Source organism: Pongo pygmaeus, chromosome 5 (genome assembly GCF_028885625.2).
Source record: "Pongo pygmaeus isolate AG05252 chromosome 5, NHGRI_mPonPyg2-v2.0_pri, whole genome shotgun sequence".
Lineage (NCBI taxonomy): Eukaryota > Metazoa > Chordata > Mammalia > Primates > Hominidae > Pongo > Pongo pygmaeus.
Window position 1 is genome coordinate 78,999,776 of NC_072378.2, and position 25,506 is coordinate 79,025,281.

The window sequence follows — 25,506 nt, forward strand, 5'->3', positions numbered from 1 at the left end:
TGGTAACTTCTTTAATCCTAAAAAAATCTGTATTATCCCACAATACAAATTTCCCTTCCCCTTTTCATCAGGCAGATTTACATGCTGTATCCAACTAACAACTAGTCGGGGATACCAGAAGCCAAGTATCTCAGAAAATGAGGTGGAAGAGGATGATCAGAAAAATTGCAAGTCAGCCATGGAATAAATTGGTGTTTATTTCACAATTCAATTTAATCCTCTTTACCCTCATCTTTTTTTTAAAAAAAATTATGAGCAATATGTGCCATTACGATAGCCATTAAGGGTGAAAGGATTAATTAAAACTATAATTATCTGATAAGACTAGCATACTATCTAACCTGATTTAGAGCAAATTCATCTACTTCAACTAAAAATACTCAACATAAAAAAAGGTATAATGAAACAAAAATTAACCCTGCAGGGCCTGTTTCCACATATTTTCTAAGTAACCTCAGGTATCACTTAAATAAAGAGTCATAGTGCATTTTTAATTTTTATTAGTAACAGTTCTGAGTACAAATAAATTTAATGACATTTAGAAAAAAAAAACAATTTACCCTGTAAGGTTTGTTCATAAGTAAAACCCTGTTTTGTACATTTTAATCTCCAATTTTAATGCTTAATATCATAATGCCTTTAAATCTATAACTTAACTTTAGGTTTAATTTTAATAATTCTGTCTTGTTGCATCTTGTTAAAGAGATCATCAGGTAGAAAAAAAGCAAAAAACTAATTTAAATGACGTGAATAAAAAACTTAACTAAAAAGTTTTAAAAGCCTTTAAAACAACCTAAAAATTAGAATACTTTTGGCAGAAAAATTAGCAGCTAGGAACAAAATTAACATTACATAATATTTTACCAATAACTGCATTACAAATAATATCGTTTTACATATATTAGAATGATTTGCAACATATTATAGTAAAAGGTTATACATATCAGACATACAAATCTATTAAGAAAACTTTTTAATATAGTTTAGCACTTTTGAGAGATTCTGTTCCCAATAAATAAAAGGAACACAATTTAGAAGATGATAGGTGGTACATCTTTTAATTGGAGACCTAACCAGGTAAGTCTTGACAAATAGTCATGCAATGAAATTCAATAATATGCATTTATAAGAACTCAGAATAACACAGTAACTCCTTCCCTCATCAGTATGTATGACTGGCATCAGAAATCATACTACGAGCAAATGCTAGTAAATTCTTGAAAAAAACAGCTCACTTTAGAGTAAGTGCCAATCTAAATTTTTTATTCTTCCCAACACACTATTTCCGCCACTCTTCATTTTAATAATGTTTTCTCCTTGGGTTGGTGGTATATTACTGCTTTTTAAAGACCAATCATACCCAGCATGATCCAAGGTCATCAACTTCTCTATAAGCTGACGTGAATTACAAACAGCTAAAAGACCAATGCATTTAAACAGAAAACTATCCACTCTAGTCAACAAGGCAGAAGTCCTATGTCTAAAACACTTCTATCCAAAGTTGCTTTAAAACTAATCCTGTAAGTCCAATAGTATTACACTATTGTTGTCTCCTTGGTTTGAGGACAAGTTCAAATCTTAAAAGCATTAACATTGCCAAATTATATTACTCTGGACATAACTGAACTGAAGATCTTTCTATAATATATTGGGATAAAGTTTCTTCTATTCTTTGCAATTGGTATGTATTTCTACTATTCCTTGCATTTGGCATGAAATCTTACACCCAGTCACTGAGATACAAAGTGTGTAGGAGAACAAGGAGAGGAATTACACTGTACCCAAGCTTCTGGGGGCTATGACAGAAAGCAACTAACTGTCCTTGCAAACAGAGAAATGTCTTCTGAACTCAACGTAATATTCTAACAGAATTGTAGGTAAGTGATTTCAGTAAATACTGAAATTGGGAAATGAGTAGTGTTAGCTGTGGGTACTTTCAGAGGAATGGGAAATCCCAATGTTCTGACTGCTATCACTCAAGAGTAGCTCAGCACTGCCATGTAAGATAGGGACCCCTGGCCCTATCCATAAAGGGAAGGGCTCCTAAGAAGCACTGGTTCTCCACCACCCGGAGCTACACTTCCCAACACAGACTTTCACCCTTAATTTTCATTCAACAATTAGTGGGAAGACTGTATTTAGCAGAGTGAGAATATGATCAAAAATAAATACATAAATAGGGATAAAAGTAGAAAAGGAATACCACCTCCAGTGCAGTTAAACTTGCCATAGCACTGGATGAACAGTTAAAATCTATTTCATTTTTCAAGACACATTTTTATTTTTGGTTTCATTCAAAAAAGCCTCCTTCATTCTTGGCAAACTATGTGGTATATGTATGATCTACTTCTTTTTAACTGCATTGTATTTAGCTATTAAAAATCATTCCTTAGTAAGGACATTTTAGCATTAAAAAGTCTAAATGTTTATAATAAATACTGTATTAAAATATTTCAATATTTACAATTAGAAAAAATGTATACTCCAGTCAGTCATCTCAGTGCTACTTCTTCAATTTCATCTTCTACAGAATCAACTGCTTTTACTGCTGGTTTATCGTCTGCATGTTTTAATCGGTGTCTATTTGGATTAAAACTTCTTCCTTCACTGAGGAAAAAGTCTTCATCTTCATCATGTTCTTGATCTCTGCTGCCTTTATTCCCAGGGAGAAAATTTAGAGGGTCAATGTCTCCTTTACCGGAAGCGACAGAATTTGGGTCACTGCTTTTGGAGGAAATGGTGCTGCTACCACTGGCACCAAATAACTGTTCCATCAAATTAGCTTTTTTCTCTTTTCTTGTAATTAAATCTACACCATCTTTACTAAGTTTTTCCATACTGTTTCTTTGGAAATCCAAAAAACTACTTTTTTGACTAAATGGATTTGACCTCTCTGATGTTTTTGCAAATGAAGGCACATAGCTACCAAATGCAAACTCATTAGGGGAGGCTGGACTTCTAACATTTCCTGAATTCTGACCTTCTCCTTTTGGAGTTGAGAAACTGATGTCTTGCAAATGATGCCCATTAAATAATCTCTCTGAGGATTCAGAGAACCTGTATGTTTTGGGGCTTCTCTCTGGGGAGTGTAGTTTTGATTCAAAATCAGGTAACAATGGCAAAACAGGGTATTTTAGATTTCGAGAATCTTGGAGTTCTCTGTCAATTTCATTCAGTTTAGCAAGTAGCATTTCTCTCTTCAGTCTTTCTTCTTCCTCTCCTTGCAATTTATCCATATTCTGAATTGGATACATTCCTAGTTGGTACCTTCCAGTTTCCCACTCTGGCTTTTCTTCTCTTTCCAGTAAAGATGTCTTTTCTTTTTGCTTTTTATCAAGTTCTTCTCTTTCCCATTCTGTATGAAATCAAATTTTTTAAATGGGATTTTGTAACAGTCAATATTTTTAATAGGAAAACTATCAACTTTTATAAAACAACCATATTTAATTTGGGTATTATAAATCAAGTGAGAAAAGACATCATAAATTTCATTTCTATACTTGATATTCTGGGATTAGAGAATAATATATTTAATACGTATTGTATTTAAGATTCTCATTTATAAAAAAATTTGTTCTTTGAGATACTGACGGAGAAGAAAGTTTCTTTGCCTATTTTTTATAACTAATATAATGCTATATGGTGGGGATGGATGGATGGATAGATGGAGCAAAGACTTTACACTTAAAAATAAATGAAACCTTTCAATGTCATATCCTGAGATAGACTTATGTGGTATTCTGACAGAAGATGCATTAACTTGAATCTAATTAAGAGAAAACTTCAGACAAACCCAAAATGAAGAACATTCTATTTTTAAAAATGGGTCTATATTCATCAAAAATGTTAATCTCTCACACACATTCTCTTTTTCCTTCCCTCTCTCTCTCTATATATATATGTAACAAAAATCTCTGGATTAAAGAAGACTGAAGAGATATGAAAACTAAATGCAATTCATGATCTTGTACCAGAGGGAAGAAAATTCTATCAAGAACAATATTGTATCAACTGACAAAATCATGATATGAATGATAGTTCAGATAAATGTGTTGCGTCAAAGTTAAATTTCCTGAAGTTGAAAACTACATTAGAATACAGTCTAAGAGAATGTCCTAGTTTGGGGAAATATACATACAAGTATTTAAAGGTATGGGCATGACACAACTCACTCACAAATAGTTCTTTAGCTATTCTTGCCACTTTAACTTTGAAACTACTTCCAAATGAAAAAATTAAAAATTTTAAAATATGTAAGAATACTACAAGTATAGTAACTTTAGTAAATGGCATCTGAATTCTACTTCATCAGAATTTTCTGAATGCAACTTGTCCTTATTCCCTAACCCTAAATAGCAAATGACTTACAGTGTTCAATTTTTTTCTTTCCTTAATAACACTATTCAAATGTGTATGGCTCCTGATAAGCCATCCCCTACCACTGTATCCACCTTTCTTTGTTCTACCTAACCAATTCACAGTTAAGCTGGAAGATATTAGAAGATGCTCACTCTCTCTTTCTCAAGGGAGGCTGATTTGTCACATGCTTAAACAAACTCTTTTTCTTACCATCCTCCAGCTTTTCAACCTCCTGTTTTACGACATGGAGTTCTTCATCTTTAACAAATTTTTCTTCTCTTTCCATAATTGGGTTTAGAATCCCTGTTTCTCCATGCCTGTCTTGCTTTTGAGATTGCAAATCCTATTATACGTTAAAAAAAATGCAAGTTCACAAATTATAGAAAAGGGGGGGAACTAAACAACACAGATTTATCCATTAAACATGATTACCAACTAAGTTAAAAATTAATGCAAATTTTCAATTAATGAATCAGTAAATCACAAGTTATCACTCCTTGAAAAATTCTTCAAAACCACACAGGATTATTTCCGTTAAAATTGTAAAGAAGCATTTATAAGACATATTAGAACCAGTATAACTGAAGTAAAGCCAAAACGGTACATAAAATTCTGAAGAGACAAGTTTTAGAAGTATCCTTGCTTTGTGCATTTTCACCAAAAATCTGATTAATTCAGTTAACCAGAAATGGCTATTTGCCAACTATGTGCATTAAGTGAGATGTTGTTGAACTATAACATAAGCAGTGACAATACTATGTCCAAGCCTCCAATTAATATATTTTATAATATTCAAACCAAATAAAAATGTTACAAACTTAAAATTCCTTGTTTCCTATGGTAACTTTCAAATATATGGGTGTGTGATTTTTCTTAATAAAAGTGAAATATCTATTATTAGTAAAGACTTGTCTAGTATCCATTTTCATCTTCTCCCTTTTAGTAACAGAATCCTGTGAGTTTTAGCAGGACAGAGAGTTGCTTAGCTGGAGACTACATTTGCTACCCTCCCTTGCAGCTAGAAAGGACTAATGGAAGGTGAGTGGAAGTACATGTGCAACTTCAGATCACATTTATAAAACCAAATGCTGCTGGCCCTCCATTTCCTTGTTGCCCTTTCCCACAGGGGTGGAAAGCCAGTTCCAACCACACATAAGAGGGCTACACTCTTTAAAATGGAAGATCAACAAGACAGGGGATGACTACCATGAAACAAAGCTGTCTACCAACTGTGAACTACCAACTGACTTCAGTCTATTACAAGAGAGAGAAATTTTTATCTCACTTGAGCCACTCTATTAAGTCTTTTTCCAATAGCAACTTAGCTCGTACTCTAACTAAGCTACCATTTGGTGAGGCCCTTTACGGTGGCAGGCTCAGTCTAAAGAGCTTTATAAACGTCATGATTATTTCCAATTTCATCTGACTAAAAAAGAAAGAAAAAAGAAAAAACAATTTCATGATTACTCATTGTCACAACCCTGAAAAGTAATCCACCCTCATTTTATACATGAGAAAACTGAGGCTCCAAGAAGTCACACAACTAAAATGTTAGAATTTCACTAAAATGAGAGCTAACTCCAAGGCTATATACTCTTACACTCTTTTCACTATACCAGGTTTCTATTCCTTCTGTTGAATGTATACTATAAAAAGACCTATATTTTAGTCCTCTTAAAGTTAACAATTACTTTGTTATTCCTCACTTTGTGATTTCAAAAAGACAAATCAACATGATCTAGTCTCAATGACAGTACAAATACAGAAACACACTTAGCGGATACAACTAACTTGTTTGAATTATCAACAAAAATAAACAAATAAAAAACTAGAATATACACAGAAATCAAATCAGTTCATCCTTTCTGTTTTATACCTCAAGACGAGACCTCAGGGTCATTGGGAAACTTATAAGGTATAAAAATATACCATTGTATGAAGTATGCTAGGTTGCCGATACATTGTTTTCTTTGGAGTTTAAGTTGTAAACACTAAAGATAAAACTCTCTTAGAGAAAGAGACTTTCCAGTGATTCAGAATGAAGGTCCTTTTAAATGAAAGTCCAACAGAGACCCCTTGAATTCTACTCTAATTTGAACAGGATAAGGTCCAATTCCACTGCCATTACCTTGTTCATTATTCAGTTAGTTAACATGTAAAATTCTCCTATATAGAGGACCAAAAAAAAAAAAATTAAACCTAGGCAAATTCTAACAAATCATTTGAAAACTACTATTACTTGCTACTAAACATAAAAGTACTGAGGGTTTTCCAAGACTATCTCGGTACATAAGAGAAACTTAGAAGCCAAATTCTTCTCTTCTGCCTCCAACCCAGGAGGCACAATCCATCATTCTGAAGCACCTGAAATATGTGATGTAAACTAAAAGAGTCAAGCCAAAGGAATTTTTTTTAAATTTTATTATTATTATACTTTAAGTTTTAGGGTACATGTGCACAACGTGCAGGTTTGTTACATATGTATACATGTGCCATATTGGTGTGCTGCACCCATTAACTCATCATTTAGCATTAGGTATATCTCCTAAAAGCCAAAGGAATTTTATAAAATACACGATACCTCTTTCCCTTCAAAAAGGTTAGTTGCATATTCATATAGATATAGTACTAGCTTCATTACTGAAATTTTAAAATGTCTGATATTGTGTTTTTAGGAATAACTTCAGACTGAGTTTGGTACATAACAATACTGCTAAACTCACCAAAGTAAGATGTCCTGGTTCTTCCCATTTGTTTTCGTAACACATAATTGTTTCTGGTGTTAAAGGATATTCTTCTGGCTTGAAGTCTTCCATGGTTTGTACTCCTTTTGTACACAGGTCTGCAAAATCACTCTGGCATGCAGCTACAGTGAAAATTATTTTTAAAAAATTATTACAATGAATAATGCTAAAATATATGGAATTCAGCTGGCATATACATGTACATTTATATGCACCACTTCATTTAAATGGTGAATATATATATTCACCTATATATATTCACTATATAAATATAATGCATGTTTTGCTCAGCTTGGCTAATACTCACTATTTTTGTTTCTAGGATTTACTGGCAATTATATGATTTGGGGAGAATTCTGACTATAAATGCTTTAAATTTCACAACATTTATACTTTAAAATCTTGCAATTCACTTAAGAGGGAAATTATACTTTTGTTAAAAAAAGAAAGTAAAACTACAAATAACAATACAAAATATTTATAGGTGAAATCAACTGACAGCTAAGATTTACTTTAAAATACTCTAGAGAAAAGTAAAAAAACAGATGAAATAAAACTGGTAAAAAGTATAACTGTTAAAGCTACATGATACGTAAATGAAAGTGCATCATATTACTCTCTCTACTTTGGGGTATATTTGCATATTTGCAAAAACATTAAAAAAATTATAAAAAGGAAATTTCAAAAAGTTATGTAAAACAATTTTAACGGCATCACTTCAGGGGAAAAAACGGAGAAAACTGAAAAGGATTTCTGAAAATTATTAGGAAATTTAAATCGCAACAAATACATTTATTTTAAATATATTTCAATGAGGTTCTTTTCCTTCCCTTCCATTTCAGAATTATTGTACTATCACTAAATAACAGCAATAATATCAGTTTTTGAACAATCATATTTACTATACCATTTTTTCTTAATGCAAGTTCTTTCTCTTTATTTGGAGAGGACTTTGGCAGACGATTAGAATATATATTTTTTATATCCAGTTCTCTCTCCTTTTCCTGAAAACAAATGGAATACAATTACGGAAGTAGAGCCTCTGCTTAAAACAAAACAAAACCCCTCACTTTGTCATCTGGTATTTTCTTACTATATTGAAAGATACCTGGTTCAGCTTCCTTTTGTAACTACCAAACTATAGAAAGAAATGTCTCTAGCATACTGAGGTTAGGATAGAGCAATAATTTTCCCTAAAAAGTCTAATATGTCCTGGAAATTAAAAAAATTAAGGCAAATTTCATTTTCTACTCATTCTTACCTGATATAGCTAGTACTGTCTTAACTGAGACACACAGACAAATAATTTAGTTAGTATCTCTCAAATGTAAGTTCTGAAATATTGATGAGTTAAAAATTAGACCACTCTTTTATACAAAGGCATACTTGACCATTTTGGGGCTGTGGCTTTTTCTGAGAATTTGATTAACAAAAAGAAAACATAAGATAATATATAATTTTGCACTATGTTACACAAAATTTTGTGCAAAATTTCATTCTATCTAGAACTCATTGATGACTTCTACGTAGAATGAAGAATACCTGTTTTAACAAAATTAAATAATTTGAATACTTTCTCTAAACACTGTGAAAATGAAGGGCATCATTTGAAACAACTTCAAAAATAATAAATCATTGGGTGATCTGAGGAAAAACACTGAATTATTTAACCATCCAACACAGTGAAGCTCTAGTTCCCATAATTTTCTTCTATGATTTTACAATTTACTTCAGTTACATCATTTCTATTGGTCTATTCAGTGTTCCACCTTTTTTGTTTTTGTTTTTAATTTCACTTTGTTATAGTGATTATACAAACAAACCTTTTCTAGGTGCTAAAGATAATATCAGAATTTTGTAAATTATATTGTACCAACTTACAAATATGAATAGTAACATTTAGTGTTTTAAAATATTTAATTTTCATCTAGTACACATTATGGAAAACATAATGCAATTTAAAATACTTACCTTTAATTTGTGATATAGTCGCTGTACCTCCTTTTGAAGAACTTTATTTTCATCATGAGCCTCATATGCCCTTTTCCTTTCAGCAAGCAACTGTCGTTGGAAACTGTTAGTACTCAGTTCAAGGTTTTTTGATAGCTCCTATATGTATAAATACATAAAAAGCAGTAATTTAAAAAAAATTCCAACAATAAAACATAACACATGGCAGTGTCAAAATGATGTTTTTAGTAGTATTGTCCAAGACCTACAAATCAGACTGGGCATAGCATTCATGTACATAAGCTGGGAAACAGATTTACCAACAATTTAGTAAGGTATCAAGCCTATTATTCCTATCTTTGCTTTTCATAGTAATTTGTAAATAAATTCTTAAGGCTGGGATGGTGGCTCATGCCTATAATCCTGTGCTTTGAGAGGCCTAGGCAGCAGGAGCACTTGAGACCAGCCTAGACAACAAAGCAAGACTCCATCTCTATAAAATAAGAGTTTAAAAATTAGCTGGGCATGGTGGTGCATGCCTGAGTAGTCCCGGCTATGCAGGAGGCTGAGGCGGGAAGATCACTAGAGCCTGGAAGTCTGCGCCAGTGAAATGAAGGCTTGGTAGACAGAACAAGACTATCTTAAAAAAAAAAAAAAAAAAAATCTTAAGCACACACACATTGCTTGGGCAAATAATAAGATACCAAGACAGATAAAATTACACAGCACTACCAAAGCTGCGGAGAGTACCTAGAGTAAAACATCTGTAGATAAAAACAACAGCCATTTCCATCCATGGTCTTCAAACATGTTCCATCAAGTTTATAAAATAATTTATGTTAAAATATTTTCTTTTAAAATAACTTGTCAAGACACCATTTCTAACTTGCGGGCTTTTTTTTAAAGCATCTTATAGATAGATAGATAGATAGATAGATAGATAGATAGATAGATAGACAGACAGATAGATAACAAATATAATAAATGTTTATTATAAGTATAAATAAAACAACAAACAAAAATAAAAAATAAAAAGCAGTTACAATCTCATTACATTGTGATAATCACTGCCGACATTTTGATGTATATAATTTGAGACTCTGATGTATCTTTCTCAGTAAATAAAACCATAAATACCTAAAAGTCAATATACTGTAATAACACAATCTTTTTCAATGGGATAGTATTGTACTTTACAGATTATCATAATTTAACTAAATTCTGCTGTTCATTATTAGGGTGCTCCAATTTTTCCTAGAGTGAACATCCTAATACATATAACTTTAATCATGTATTATTTCCTCAGGGTAAATGTTAAGAAATAAAGTGTCTCAGACTTTATCTAAATCAAGAACTCCTGACCTTTGAAAGGTCCCATTAAGCAAATGAAAAGATAAGCCACAGACTAGGGAAAATATGTGCAAATCCCCTATCTGCTAAAGCAGGGGTCCCCAACCCCTGGGCTGCAGACTGCTACTGGTCTGTGACCTGGTAGGAACCGGACTTGCACAGCAGAAGGTGAGTGGCAGCGAGCAAGCACGAGCATTACCACTTGAGCTCTGCATCCTGTCAGATCAGCAACAGCATTAGATTATCATAGGAGCACAAACTCTATTGTGAACTGTGCCTGCGAGGGTTCTAAGTTGTGCTCTCCTTATGAGAATCTAATGCCTGATCATCTGAGGTAGAACAGTTTCAGCTTGAAACCATCCCCCTCAACCCTGTCCATGGAAAAATTGTCTTCCATGAAATCAGTGCCTGGTGCCAAAAAGGTTGGAGACCGCTGTACTAAAGGACTTGTATGAAGAAATGTATAGCGTTATCCCTCTGTGTCTGTAGGGGATTGGTTCCAAGACTCCTGTGGATACCAAAATCCAGGCATACTCAAGTCCTGCAGTCAGTCCTGTGGAACCTGAGTATATAAAAAGTCGGGCCAGGCGCGGTGGCTCATGTCTGTAATCCCAGCACTCTGGGAGGCCGAGGCAGCGGGATCACAAGGCCAGGAGATTAAGACTATCCTGGCTAACACGGTGAAATCCCGTCTCTACTAAAAATACAAAAAATTAGCCAGGTGTGGTGGCACGTGCCTGTAGTCCCAGCTACTCGGGAGACTGAGGCAGGAGAATCGCTTGAACCCGGGAGGCAGAAGTTGCAGTGAACCGATATCACGCCACTGCACTCCAGCCTGGGTGACAGAGCAAGACTACATCTCAAAAAAAAAAAAAAAAAAAAAAAAAGTCGGTCTTCCGCATCCAAAGGTTTCACACACTGCAAATACTTTTATTTCTGCATTTGGTTGTGGAATGTGGAACCTGTGGATATGGTGGGCCTACCGTGTTTATTGAAAAAAAAAAAATCTTTGCATAAGTAGACCCACTCAGTTCAAACCCATGTTGTTCAGTGGTCAACTATATATTACATCTAAACATCTGTATCTGTCCCACAAAATTCAGTAACATGAAACCAAACAGCTCAGCAAAAAAATGGAGGAAATATGTAAACAGATAATTCACCAAAAAGATATCCAGAGACAAATGGGCATATAGAACAATGCTTCAATATCGTAAGTCATAAAGGAAACACAAATTAAAGCCACAATAAAACAATGCTATTTATCTATCAGAATGTCTAAAACTGGAAAAACTGAGCATACAAAATGGCAAGGATGAGTAGCAACCAGAACTCTCATACACTTTTGTTTTGGGGATGTATAATGGTGCCACCATTTTGGAAAACAGTTGGGCAGTAAAACATACATCTACTATATAACACATTCATTCCACAGTTAGGTCTTTACACAGGAGAAAGAGAAGCCAGTGTCTATACAAAGACTTCTGCATGAATGTTCACAGCAGCTTTATTTGCAATAGCCAAAACTGGAAACAATCCAAATGTCCATCAATGGGATGGATTAATGGATGAACAAAATGTCATATATATGTATACAATAAGGGTAATTACCACTTAGCAATAAAAAAGAATGAACAATTGATACTTGAAATAACATGTTTGAAACTCAAAATAGTTTTGCTAAAGAAACCAAGAATAAAATAATACATACTATATGACTCCACGTATATAAAATTCTTAAAATGCAAAGTAATTTATAGAGACAAACAGTAGATTAGCTGAGAAGTAGTGGGCAGGGATTGATAAAAAGGGGGGAGTACAAAAAGGCATTAAAACTTTTTATAGATCATAAAAAACAGTAAAAACAAGTGTGTAAGTTTTAAAAAATGAAGCTTCTGGGTTGACAGACATTAGTACAATTTTAAGGTTTTGAAAAACATTACTAAAATGCCCTTAGAAAAGGCTGTAACAATTTACATTCTCTTTGAAAGTCTAGTAGCCTTTATTTCACTAGATACTTACAATAACAGGATACTGTAATTCTTTAATCCATCAGATTGGCCTAAAGAAGGATACAATTATTTTAATTTGTTTTTATTTGATTACTACTAAAGTTAATTGTCATGTTTATTGCCCATCCATATTCTTCATGAAATGTTTTTGTAATGTAATAAGAATCTAAAAGATGACAAAATGAGGAAAAAGCAAACTGAAAAACAAAACAAGCAAAAAAGTTAAGAATTTTCCAGAATTGAAGATATCATGAGAGATGAAGTTGGAAAGAGCATCATGTAAATACTGGATCAGAAAAGAATCATCAACAGATGCTAAATTTTCATGAGGAACAAGATATTTACATATTCGTAAGGCAGCTCCACATAGACTGCTTATTGATTTCACTATAAGAGGAAGAACAGTTAATATATAAATGTTAGACAAGTTGAGCAACACTTTGGCTAGGAGATCAAAATTAACATTACTAGTGAAGGTCAGGAGACATCATGTGGCTCCAGATGTGATACCTTAAGAAGGAAAATAATATCACCTATTCAGTATTCTCACCAAAAATACAAAAACCCCATCTATACACAATAAAACATAAGAGAAATACGAAGTTAAGGATATTCTATTAAATGAAAAGGAGTATGGAGCTGTATGCTTCAAAAAATGTGAATGTCATAAATAAAACAACAGTATGTGGAAATGTTCCAGATAAAAGGAGGCTAGAAAACTGGACAATTCAGTATAATACTTGACCCTGGACTGGGTCCCACTGGAGAACAGAAAGTATTATAAAAGATACGATGATGGCCAGGTGCGGTGGCTCATGCCTGTAATCCCACTTTGGGAGGCCGAGGCAGGCAGATCATGAGGTCAGGAGTTTGAGACCAGCCTGACCAACATGGTGAAACCCCATCTCTACTAAAAATACAAAAATTAGCCAGGCATGGTGGTGCGCGCCTGTAATTCCAGCTACTCAGGAGGCTGAGGCAGGAGAATCGCTTGAACCCGGGAGGTGGAGGTTGCAGTGAGCCAAGATCGCGCCACTGCACTCCAGAGTGGACGACAGAGCGAGACTCCGTCTCAAAAAAAAAAAAAGATACGATTAAGTCAACTGAAAAAACCTGTACTACAGACAGTAGATTAGAGGAAATTATTACATAAGTGTAAATCATAGTATAACCATAATTTTACTATGGTTCTATAAAGGGCATAATTCCTATTCTGAAAAAATACACATTGATGCATTTAGGGGTAAAGGGCATGATGTATGCAAGTTACCCTCAAATAGCGAAAAAAAAAAAAAAGTATGTGTATATATGCATATGACAGACAGACCACATGAGAGAGCATGCATGCATATTATAAGACAAATGGGATAAAATGTTAGCAACAGATGAATCTGGGTAAACTGTATAGGAGTGTTCTTTGTACTGTTTTCAGATTCGTAACTCTCTGTAAGCTTGAAATTATTTCCATATAAAATATTAATTTAAAAAATCCTATCCCCCCCTAGATATTTTGGAGCAAAACAGGAAACCATTAAACTCAAAGAGAACGTGTTAAAAAAAATACCAGGGCTAAAAAATACTCAAGTTCCAAATGACAATAACTGTCAACCTGGAATCCAGCAAGACCCAGTGAAATTATCATTGAAGAGTGAAGATAAAATACACTCAGACAACTACTAAAAAGTGTTGCCACTCAGAAGCCCTCACTTAAACATATATTTCAGTCAGAAAGGAAGTGAACCCTGAAGGAACAATAATGAACAATGGTGACATGCAAGAAATAATGGTAAACTAAAAAATACTATTAAAATATTAAGAAGAAATTTTTAAAAAATTAAAAATACTGTTAAAAATTAAAAGATTAAGTAGAAAAAAAAAACCAAAAAAGCAAAAACAACTCCCAAATGAGGACTAAACCCAGTTTTCAGTGGTGAAATCTAACAAATTTTAAGAAACAGATTATCTGTAAAAAAGAACAGAAAGGAAAAACTCTATGTCATTTTTGATGAGATTTTTTATAATCTTGATGTCAATAGTGGAAAAATAAAATCGTACACCATTCCAAAATATGAATATTGTTGCAAAAGTCTCAAATATTAGCAAAACGAATTCAGCAATGTGTAAAAATTGCATCACAACTAAACAGCACCTATCCCAAGAAGCAAAGAACAAGAGTAGTTTCACATTCAAAACAATCCATAATTTAAAACAAAAACCCTAGTAAGCCAGTAGTAGAAGAAAATTTCCTTACACATAAATATACACACAATTTCACAGAAAAAGATCCAGAAGGATACACACTAAAACACTAAAAGTGGTGACATCTGAGTGGTAAGAATGAGAATGTTTTCATTTTATCTTTTAATTTTTCTCTAATTAAAAATATATATACATGTACTGCTTATTAAAAAAAAGCTTCTAAAAATATGTTTAAGTAAAAATTAAAATGCTTCTCAGTAAACTATCGCAAGAACAAAAAACCAAACACCACATATTCTCACTCATAGGTGGGAATTGAACAATGAGAACACATGGACACAGGAAGGGGAACATCACACTTCGGGGACTGTTGTGGGGTGGGGGGAGGGGGGAGGGATAGCATTGGGAGATATACCTAATGCTAAATGACGAGTTAATGAGTGCAGCGCACCAGCATGGCACATGTATACATATGTAACTTACCTGCACATTGCACACATGTACCATAAAACCTAAAGTATAATAATGATAATAATAATAATAATAAAAGAAAAAAAAAAAAGAAAAAAGAAAAAAGAAAAAAAAAAAATTAAAATGCTTAGAAAAAATATATCCTACAACTTCAAAAGAGTAGTTACTTCTGAGCAAAGACAGTAGAAAAAGGATGTTTGGAGAAAAGATACAGGGAAACTTCAATGTAAGATCTTATTTTGCTAAAATAAGATCTAAAGCAAAAATAGCAAAATATCAAGTAGGTACATGAATGTTTTAAATATTCTCTTTTTTTGTATATCAAAATATTTCATAAAAATATTAGAAGTACTTTAAGAAATTAAAGAAACTAAATCAATAAAGAAGAAAATGCAAATAGTAGTTATCTTCGGCTGGCAAGACTATGGATATTTTTTCCCCACTTTTACTGTAAATTTCAAAACATCTTTAAACAAACATGTTAATAATACAATGAAATTTAAAATACTTAACATTTTTTCCAAAGGACATATCACAGAATTCTGTCTTGTTAATGGAAAGAAATAAAGGATTAACATAATTTAAAATTTTTGCAAGCAAACACAAAGGATAAGTTATTTTACCTTCATGTATTTTTTATTAGTAAAGGATTATAGATTTAAATAACAATATTGCATTTGTTAAAATAAGTCTATCAATGTCAGCTGTTTTAATATCTGTTCAGTGTTGTTATAGCTCAATTCTAAAGATTCAGATCCTTGTGTAAGCAAGGACCCTGCAGGTCACGAGTCCACCTTATAGTAATACTTTTTTACAGTATTCCTAGAAGGTAGACCTTGAATCTCTGCACAAATACTTCTGGTAGCAGAAAGCTTGATAATGCAAAGAATACTGGTTTCATTATTGGACGATTCCAATTATTAGGAAGCTCTTTTGAATGAGTGGAAACCAGTTTTCTAGTAATATCCATTAGGTTTGTATTGCCCTCAGGAAATAAATCTATTTCTCCTGCTCCATGTGACAGCCCTTTAAACAATGAAGTAAGTTACATTTTTCCTTATCTTTTCTATGATTCTGTGTTTCTTCCACTGTTTCTTTTATGTCAGCTTTTTGACCCCCTGGTTATCCTGTTTGCCTCCATATATCAGTTTGTTACCTAAAATCTGGTACTTGTTATTAGATGTGATCTGCCCAATACAATTAGAGTTATTATTACCTCTTAGGACAAAGGTACCACCATAGTGGGTTAACTTCTTCCCTTCTAATTTTTTAAGTGGCCATACAATTATAGGTTCATATACTTAAAAAATTATGCTTTAACTTCAATTACTTTTAACCCAGGGCTCCCCATAGTGTACACATAAAATAGATGGAAAAACACTGAAGTGAAACAGTTAACCTGACTAAATTTTATCTTGCTTATTTTAGGCCAGATTTTGAGCCTAGGGGGATCGATGTTGATCTTGTCGTCCATCAAATTCGTTGGGCCTCCTATTTTTGAACCTGTCCAGAACATATCTATCCATTCATTCTTTTAAGAAACACTAATTTTATGCCAGAGAGTGCCCAATGTTGCAAATAAAAAATTAAATAAGACTTGTTCTTGCTGTTAAGGAGCCTGGTCAAATTCACTGATAAATATGCTGAAAGGAACAGAGCCTACTAAGATAGCACTCGAGAGAACCCACCTAGAAACCTTCTCTCCAAATTGACAGCTATTTATTTACCTGCACCCTTTGGGTACAATTACTGATCCAATTGTAAAGCTTTCTAACACTATTTTCAACCAGTCCATACTTCTCCATTAAAATACAAACATTAAAGGCTTACTGAATTTACTATATAGTATCCATATTATATCCACTATATGCTAATAGATACAATATAGTTATATAATATATTGTATATAGTATATTGCATATTCTATATACTAATATATTGCATATACTATATACATCTATATTATAACTGTATAGAATTCTATAACTGTATATACTATACTTTCTATATAGTTCTCTCTATATAATATATAGAGTTCTATATAGTTCTCTATGTATAATATATAGAGTTCTATAACTGTATAGTATAACAGTATAGTATGTAGTACAGAATACAGATGTATAATATATAGTGTATACACATAGGAGAATATAGTAGATATAGCATATTTTCATGCACCATTCTAGCAATCCTAAGCAGGGGGGTGGGGGGGAAGAAAGTAAGAATAGTTCTAAGTAAGCAATATTTTCCAAAATATTTAAAAATCTGGTAGAGATTTTCATCAAGCTCACTGATTGATAATTTCTAACACCTACCTCTGTTTACCTCGGAAAACAATGGTATTTGCCTTTTTTCACTTTCTCACTTCTCCTAGTCTTCCTGACTCTCCAAAGTACAATGACAAAGGCTCTGGAATCACATTTGCAAGGTTCTTCAGTCCTCTGGAGGATAATTCATCTGAATCTGGAGACTGAGCTCATTTAAATGAGCTATCTATGTCTTACTATTTCTTCATCTCCTTTGAGCAGGACAAGATAGAGGCAAACTCATAATCCAATAGTTATGCTTCCTCTGTGCATTACAAGTCTGCCCTAAGTAATGGACCTTGTTCTTGTTCTAATGAAACCTGTTTTCTTTAAAGAAATCTGTTTTCTTTAAAAATCTTAAGCCTTTCCTTACCCTGAGCTTTTGTCTTCCAACATAGATTTTACTCCACAGTATTTACTAGTTAGCAACAAAAATAAAACAGATTTTAGAAGTGATTTCTGCTCAGCAAATGACATATAGAGAATTAGCATGATGACAGACTTTGAAAAAACAATTAGTATCTTTTACAGTTTTTAGATCATTTTATCAGAAGATGCTGATAAAATAACCAAAATTATAATATTTTAATTCCTGCTGTCATTTAAAACTATGAAAAAACACAAAATATACTATTATAAGAGGAACCTATCACTCAGCATTTACATGTGATAAAATTCCAAGGATTTTACTAAAATGGTAACAAAATAATAGAGCAACAGAAGACAGGATTACTGCAATTCTACTCCCACACATGAGCTTCTAGTGACCTATATGATTCTTTTTTGTTTTGTTTCTTGAGACAGTCTCACTCTGTCACGTAGGCTGGAGTGCAGTGGCATGATCTTGGCTCATTGCAACCTCCACTTCCCAGGTTCAAGTGATACTCCTGCCTCGGCCTCCCGAGCAACTGGGATTACAAGGTGTGTACCACCACACATGACTAATTTCTGTATTTTTGGTAGAGACAGGGCTTCAACATGTTGGCTAGGCTGGTCTTGAACTCCTGAGCTCAACTGATCCGTCTGCCTTGGCCTACCAAAGTTCTGAAATTATAGGCATGAGCCACTGCACCCAGCCATGACCTATCTGATTCTATGTGACCAAGAAGAAGGCAAATAACATCTCTCAGTTTCCTAAACAGTTCAATGTTTGAGTTGGACTACAGAGTTCCCCATGGAGGTGTTTCAGAGGTTGCTTCAAGTTGTTAGGCATGTGAGTTTCTGAAGTCCCCTTTGTAACATAACTCTTCAATCACTACCACAGAACGATTCAGTTTTATCTGGTTGCCTGTGAAGAAATGCCAAAATTGGGGGAGGAGCCAAGATGGCCGAATAGGAACAGCTCCGGTCTACAGCTCCCAGTGTGAACGACGCAGAAGACGGGTGATTTCTGCATTTCCATCTGAGGTACCGTGTTCATCTCACTAGGGAGTGCCAGACAGTGGGCGCAGGCCAGTGGGTGAGTGCACCGTGCGCCAGCCGAAGCAGGGGCAAGGCATTGCCTCACTCGGGAAGCGCAAGGGGTCAGGGAGTTCCCTTTCCAGGGGTGACAGACGGCACCTGGAAAATCGGGCCACTCCTACCCGAATACTGTGCTTTTCCGACGGGCTTAGGAAACGGTGACCCAAGAGATTATAGCCCGCACCTGGCTCAGAGGATCCTATGCCCACGGAGTCTCGCTGATTGCTAGCACAGCAGTCTGAGATCAAACAGCAAGGCGGCAGCGAGGCTGGGGGAAGGGCGCCCGCCATTGCCCAGGCTCGCTTAGGTAAAGAAAGCAGCCGGGAAACTTGAACTGGGTGGAGCCCACCACAGCCCAAGGAGGCCTGCCTGCCTCTGTAGGCTCCACCTCTGGGGGCAGGGCACAGGCAAACAAAAAGACAGCAGTAACCTCTGCAGACTTAAATGTCCCTGTCTGACAGCTTTCAGGAGAGCAGTGGTTCTCCCAGCACGCAGCTGGAGATCTGAGAACGGGCAGACTGCCTCCTCAAGTGGGTCCCTGACCCCTGACCCCCAAGCAGCCTAACTGGGAGGCACCCCCCAGGAGGGGCAGACTGACACCTCACACGGCCGGCCAGGTACTCCAACAGACCTGCAGCTGAAGGTCCTGTCTGTTAGAAGGAAAACTAACAGAAAGGACATCCACACCAAAAACCCATCTATACATCACCATCATCAAAGACCAAAAGTAGATAAAACCACAAAGATGGGGAAAAAACAGAGCAGAAAAACTGGAAACTCTAAAAAGCAGAGTACCTCTCCTCCTCCAAAGGAATGCAGTTCCTCACCAGCAACGGAACAAAGCTGGACAGAGAATGACTTTGACGAGCTGAGAGAAGAAGGCTTCAGACGATCAAATTACTCCGAGCTACGGGAGGATATTCAAACCAAAGGCAAAGAAGTTGAAAACTTTGAAAAAAATTTAGAAGAATGTATAACTAGAATAACCAATACAGAGAAGTGCTTAAAGGAGCTGATGGAGCTGAAAACCAAGGCTCGAGAACTACGTGAAGAATGCAGAAGCCTCAGGAGCCGATGCGATCAAATGGAAGAAAGGGTATCAGCCCTGGAAGATGAAATGAATGAAATGAAGCGAGAAGGGAAGTTTAGAGAAAAAAGAATAAAAAGAAACGAGCAAAGCCTCCAAGAAATGTGGGACTATGTGAAAGGACCAAATCTACGTCTGATTGGTGTACCTGAAAGTGACGGGGAGAATGGAACCAAGTTGGAAAACACTCTGCAGGATATTATCCAGGAGAACTTCCCCAATCTAGCAAGGCAGGCCAACATTCAGATTCAGGAAATACAGAGAACGCCACAAAGATACTCCTTGAGAAGAGCAACTCCAAGACACATAATTGTCAGATTCACCAAAGTTGAAATGAAGGAAAAAATGTTAAGGGCAGACAGAGAGAAAGGTCAGGTTACCATCAAAGGGAAGCCCATCAGACTAACAGCGGATCTCTCGGCAGAAACCCTACAAGCCAGAAGAGAGTGGGGGCCAATATTCAACATTCTTAAAGAAAAGAATTTTCAACCCAGAATTTCATATCCAGCCAAACTAAGCTTCATAAGTGAAGGAGAAATAAAATACTTTACAGACAAGCAAATGCTGAGAAAAAAGAGCTCCTGAAGGAAGCGCTAAACATGGAAAGGCACAACCGGTACCAGCCACTGCAAAATCATGCCAAAATGTAAAGACCATCGAGACTAGGAAGAGACTGCATCAACTAACGAGCAAAATAACCAGCTAACATCATAATGACAGGATCAAATTCACACATAACAATATTAACTTTAAATGTAAATGGACTAAATGCTCCAATTAAAAGACACAGACTGGCAAATTGGATAAAGACTCAAGACCCATCAGTGTGCTGTATTCAGGAAACCCATCTCACGTGCAGAGACACACATAGGCTCAAAATAAAAGGATGGGGGAAGATCTACCAAGCAAATGGAAAACAAAAAAAGGCAGGGGTTGCAATCCTAGTCTCTGATAAAACAGACTTTAAACCAACAAAGATCAAAAGAGACAAAGAAGGCCATTACATAATGGTAAAGGGATTAATTCAACAAGAAGAGCTAACTATCCTAAATATATATGCACCCAATACAGGAGCACCCAGATTCATAAAGCAAGTCCTGAGTGACCTACAAAGAGACTTAGACTCCCACACATTAATAATGGGAGACTTTAACACCCCACTGTCAACATTAGACAGATCAACGAGACAGAAAGTCAACAAGGATACCCAGGAATTGAACTCAGCTCTGCACCAACCGGACCTAATAGACATCTACAGAACTCTCCACCCCAAATCAACAGAATATACATTTTTTTCAGCACCACACCACACCTATTCCAAAACTGACCACATACTTGGAAGTAAAGCTCTCCTCAATAAATGTAAAAGAACAGAAATTATAACAAACTATCTCTCAGATCACAGTGCAATCAAGCTAGAACTCAGGATTAAGAATCTCACTCAAAACCGCTCAACTACATGGAAACTGAACAACCTGCTCCTGAATGACTACTGGGTACATAACGAAATGAAGGCAGAAATAAAGATGTTCTTTGAAACCAACGAGAACCAAGACACAACATACCAGAATCTCTGGGATGCATTCAAAGCAGTGTGTAGAGGGAAATTTATAGCACTAAACGCCCACAAGAGAAAGCAGGAAAGATCCAAAATTGACACCTTAACATCACAATTAAAAGAACTAGAAAAGCAAGAGCAAACACATTCAAAAGCTAGCAGAAGGCAAGAAATAACTAAAATCAGAGCAGAACTGAAGGAAATAGAGACACAAAAAACCCTTCAAAAAATTAATGAATCCAGGAGCTGGTTTTTTGAAAGGATCAACAAAATTGATAGACTGCTAGCAAGATTAATAAAGAAAAAAAGAGAGAAGAATCAAATAGATGCAATAAAAAATGATAAAGGGGATATCACCACCAATCCCACAGAAATACAAACTACCATCAGAGAATACTACAAACAACAAACACCTCTACGCAAATAAACTAGAAAATCTAGAAGAAATGGATAAATTCCTCAACACATACACCCTCCCAAGACTAAACCAGGAAGAAGTTGAATCTCTGAATAGACCAATAACAGGAGCTGAAATTGTGGCAATAATCAATAGCTTACCAACCAAAAAAAGTCCAGGACCAGATGGGTTCACAGCCGAATTCTACCAGAGGTACAAGGAGGAACTGGTACCATTCCTTCTGAAACTATTCCAATCAATAGAAAAAGAGGGAATCCTCCCTAACTCATTTTATGAGGCCCAGCATCATCCTGATACCAAAGCCTGACAGAGACACAACAAAAAAAGAGAATTTTAGACCAATATCCTTGATGAACATTGATGCAAAAATCCTCAATAAAATACTGGCAAACAGAATCCAGCAGCACATCAAAAAACTTATCCACCATGATCAAGTGGGCTTCATCCCTGGGATGCAAGGCTGGTTCAATATACGCAAATCAATAAATGTAATCCAGCATATAAACAGAACGAAAGACAAAAACCACATGATTATCTCAATAGATGCAGAAAAGGCCTTTGACAAAAGTCAACAACCCTTCATGCTAAAAACTCTCAATAAATTAGGCATTGATGGGACGTATCTCAAAATAGTAAGAGCTATCTATGACAAACCCACAGCCAATATCATACTGAATGGGAAAAACTGGAAGCATTCCCTTTGAAAACTGGCACAAGACAGGGATGCCCTCTCTCACCACTTCTATTCAACATAGTGTTGGAAGTTCTGGCCAGGGCAATTAGGCAGGAGAAGGAAATAAAGGGTATTCAATTAGGAAAAGAGGAAGTCAAATTGTCCCTGTTTGCAGATGACATGATTGTATATCTAGAAAACCCCATTGTCTCAGCCCAAAATCTCCTTAAGCTGATAAGCAACTTCAGCAAAGTCTCAGGATACAAAATCAATGTACAAAAATCACAAGCATTCTTATACATCAATAACAGACAAACAGAGAGCCAAATCATGAGTGAACTCCCATTCACAATTGCTTCAAAGAGAATAAAATACCTAGGAATCCAACTTATAAGGGATGTGAAGGACCTCTTCAAGGAGAACTACAAACCACTGCTCAAGGAAATAAAAGAGGATACAAACAAATGGAAGAACATTCCATGCTCATGGGTAGGAAGAATCAATATCGTGAAAATGGCCATCCTTCCCAAGGTAATTTAGATTCAATGCCATCCCCATCAAGCTACCAATGACTTTCTTCACAGAATTGGAAAAAACTACTTTAAAGTTCATATGGAACCAAAACAGAGCCCGCATCACCAAGTCAATCCTAAGCCAAAAGAACAAAGCTGGAGGCATCACACTTCCTGACTTCAAACTATACTACAAGGCTACAGTAACCAAAACAGCATGGTACTGGTACCAAAACAGAGATATAGATCAATGGAACAGAACAGAGCCCTCAGAAATAATGCCACATATCTACAACTATCTGATCTTTGACAAACCTGAGAAAAACAAGCAATGGGGAAAGGATTCCCTATTTAATAAATGGTGCTGGGAAAACTGGCTAGCCATATGTAGAAAGCTGAAACTGGATCCCTTCCTTACACCTTATACAAAAATCAATTCAAGATGGATTAAAGACTTAAATGTTAGACCTAAAACCATAAAAACCCTAGAAGAAAACCTAGGCATCACCATTCAGGACATAGGCATGGGCAAGGACTTCATGTCTAAAACACCAAAAGCAATGGCCACAAAAGCCAAAATTGACAAATGTGATCTAATTAAACTAAAGAGCTTCTGCACAGCAAAAGAAACTACCATCAGAGTGAACAGGCAACCTACAGAATGGGAGAAAATTTTCACAACCTACTCATCTGACAAAGGGCTAATATCCAGACTCTACAATGAACTCCAACAAATTTACAAGAAAAAAAACAAACAGCCCCATCAAAAAGTGGGCGAAGAACATGAACAGACACTTCTCAAAAGAAGACATTTATGCAGCCAAAAAACACATGAAAAAATGCTCACCATCACTGGCCATCAGAGAAATGCAAATCAAAACCACAATGAGATACCATCTCACACCAGTTAGAATGGCAATCATTAAAAAGTCAGGAAACAACAGGTGCTGGAGAGGATGTGGAGAAATAGGAACACTTTTACACTGTTGGTGGGACTGTAAACTAGTTCAACCCTTGTGGAAGTCAGTGTGGCGATTCCTCGGGGATCTAGAACTAGAAATTCCATTTGACCCAGCCATCCCATTACTGGGTATATATCCAAAGGACCATAAATCATGCTGCTATAAAGACACATGCACACGTATGTTTATTGCGGCATTATTCACAATAGCAAAGACTTGGAACCAACCCAAATGTCCAACAATGATAGACTGGATTAAGAAAATGTGGCACATATACACCATGGAATACTATGCAGCCATCAAAAATGATGAGTTCATGTCCTTTGTAGGGACATGGATGAAATTGGAAATCATCATTCTCAGTAAACTATCGCAAGAACAAAAAACCAAACATCGCATATTCTCACTCATAGGTGGGAATTGAACAATGAGAAAACATGGACACAGGAAGGGGAACATCACACTTCGGGGACTGTTGTGGGGTGGGGGGAGGGGGGAGGGATAGCATTGGGAGATATACCTAATGCTAGATGACGAGTTAGTGGGTGCAGCGCACCAGCATGGCACAGGTATACATATGTAACTTACCTGCACATTGCGCACATGTACCATAAAACCTAAAGTATAATAATAATAATAATAAATAAATAAATCAAAAAAAATAAATAAAAATAAAAAAAGTAAAAAAAAAGAACTGCCAAAATTTGAAAAACCAATAGACCAAATCAGTAGTTTCAAACCTTTTTAAAAAAAAACAGTAGAACTCTTGAAGTCCACTGAGCTCAAATTGAAAACCACTGCACTAAATTATTTCCACGGGCCTTTCAAACTCAAGAATGCTACCATGCTTTAATGTATTTACCTTTAATTAATGTACTTTTAGTATATTTCTCTTTTTCCACTCATATATTACGTGTCCAGTAAGTACCAAGCACTGAGCCAGACTCATTATGAACTTTACCCCTAACCCTGTTTATGATCACCCGCAAACTTTTACAGACTGGAAACTAAGGTTCAAATAATTTAAGTGGTGTATCACACATCATAAAGCTGGAATGGTGTATAACCAGAATTTGAAACTTGTGTGTGTGTGTGTGTGTGTGTGTGTGTGTGTGTGTATAAAGTTCCACTTGGAACCTAATAGGTTAAAGGGTAGGTATTAACAGTCTAATTAATAGTCTAATTAAAATATAAGCTAAAATTTTTAAAATTTGACCTTGAATTCTAAGCCAATAACTTGTAACTCAACTAAGCAAAGTCCATCAATGTTTCCATATTAAAGATGCTTTCATAAAAATGTAAATGCCTAGGGGATGAGAAACAAAAAATGTAAATGCTCTAGAATTTCCTGGAATGATAATAACCACAAGAAAGGCCAATTTAATCCTCCCAAAATGAAGAATTTAACTTTGATTCAAGAACAACTATTATCCAGTACCACTCT

The 25,506-nt window shown here is 35.4% G+C and overlaps 1 protein-coding gene across 2 annotated transcripts in view; it reads right to left on the reverse strand.

Annotated features, from left to right (window-relative positions):
• Nucleotides 1-483: 483 nt before the first annotated feature.
• Nucleotides 484-25,506, reverse strand: part of LCA5 (lebercilin LCA5) — a 58,264-nt gene continuing 33,241 nt past the window's right edge. For both annotated transcript variants that reach the window (XM_054491748.2, XM_054491749.2), the window contains exons 4-8: nucleotides 9,075-9,212; nucleotides 8,011-8,107; nucleotides 7,083-7,225; nucleotides 4,570-4,702; nucleotides 484-3,355 (exon numbers count right to left, since the gene is read on the reverse strand). In XM_054491748.2, the coding sequence (XP_054347723.1) occupies nucleotides 2,493-3,355; nucleotides 4,570-4,702; nucleotides 7,083-7,225; nucleotides 8,011-8,107; nucleotides 9,075-9,212 (1,374 nt within the window). In that variant the 3' untranslated portion in view covers nucleotides 484-2,492. The remainder of the gene's footprint in view (nucleotides 3,356-4,569; nucleotides 4,703-7,082; nucleotides 7,226-8,010; nucleotides 8,108-9,074; nucleotides 9,213-25,506) is intronic.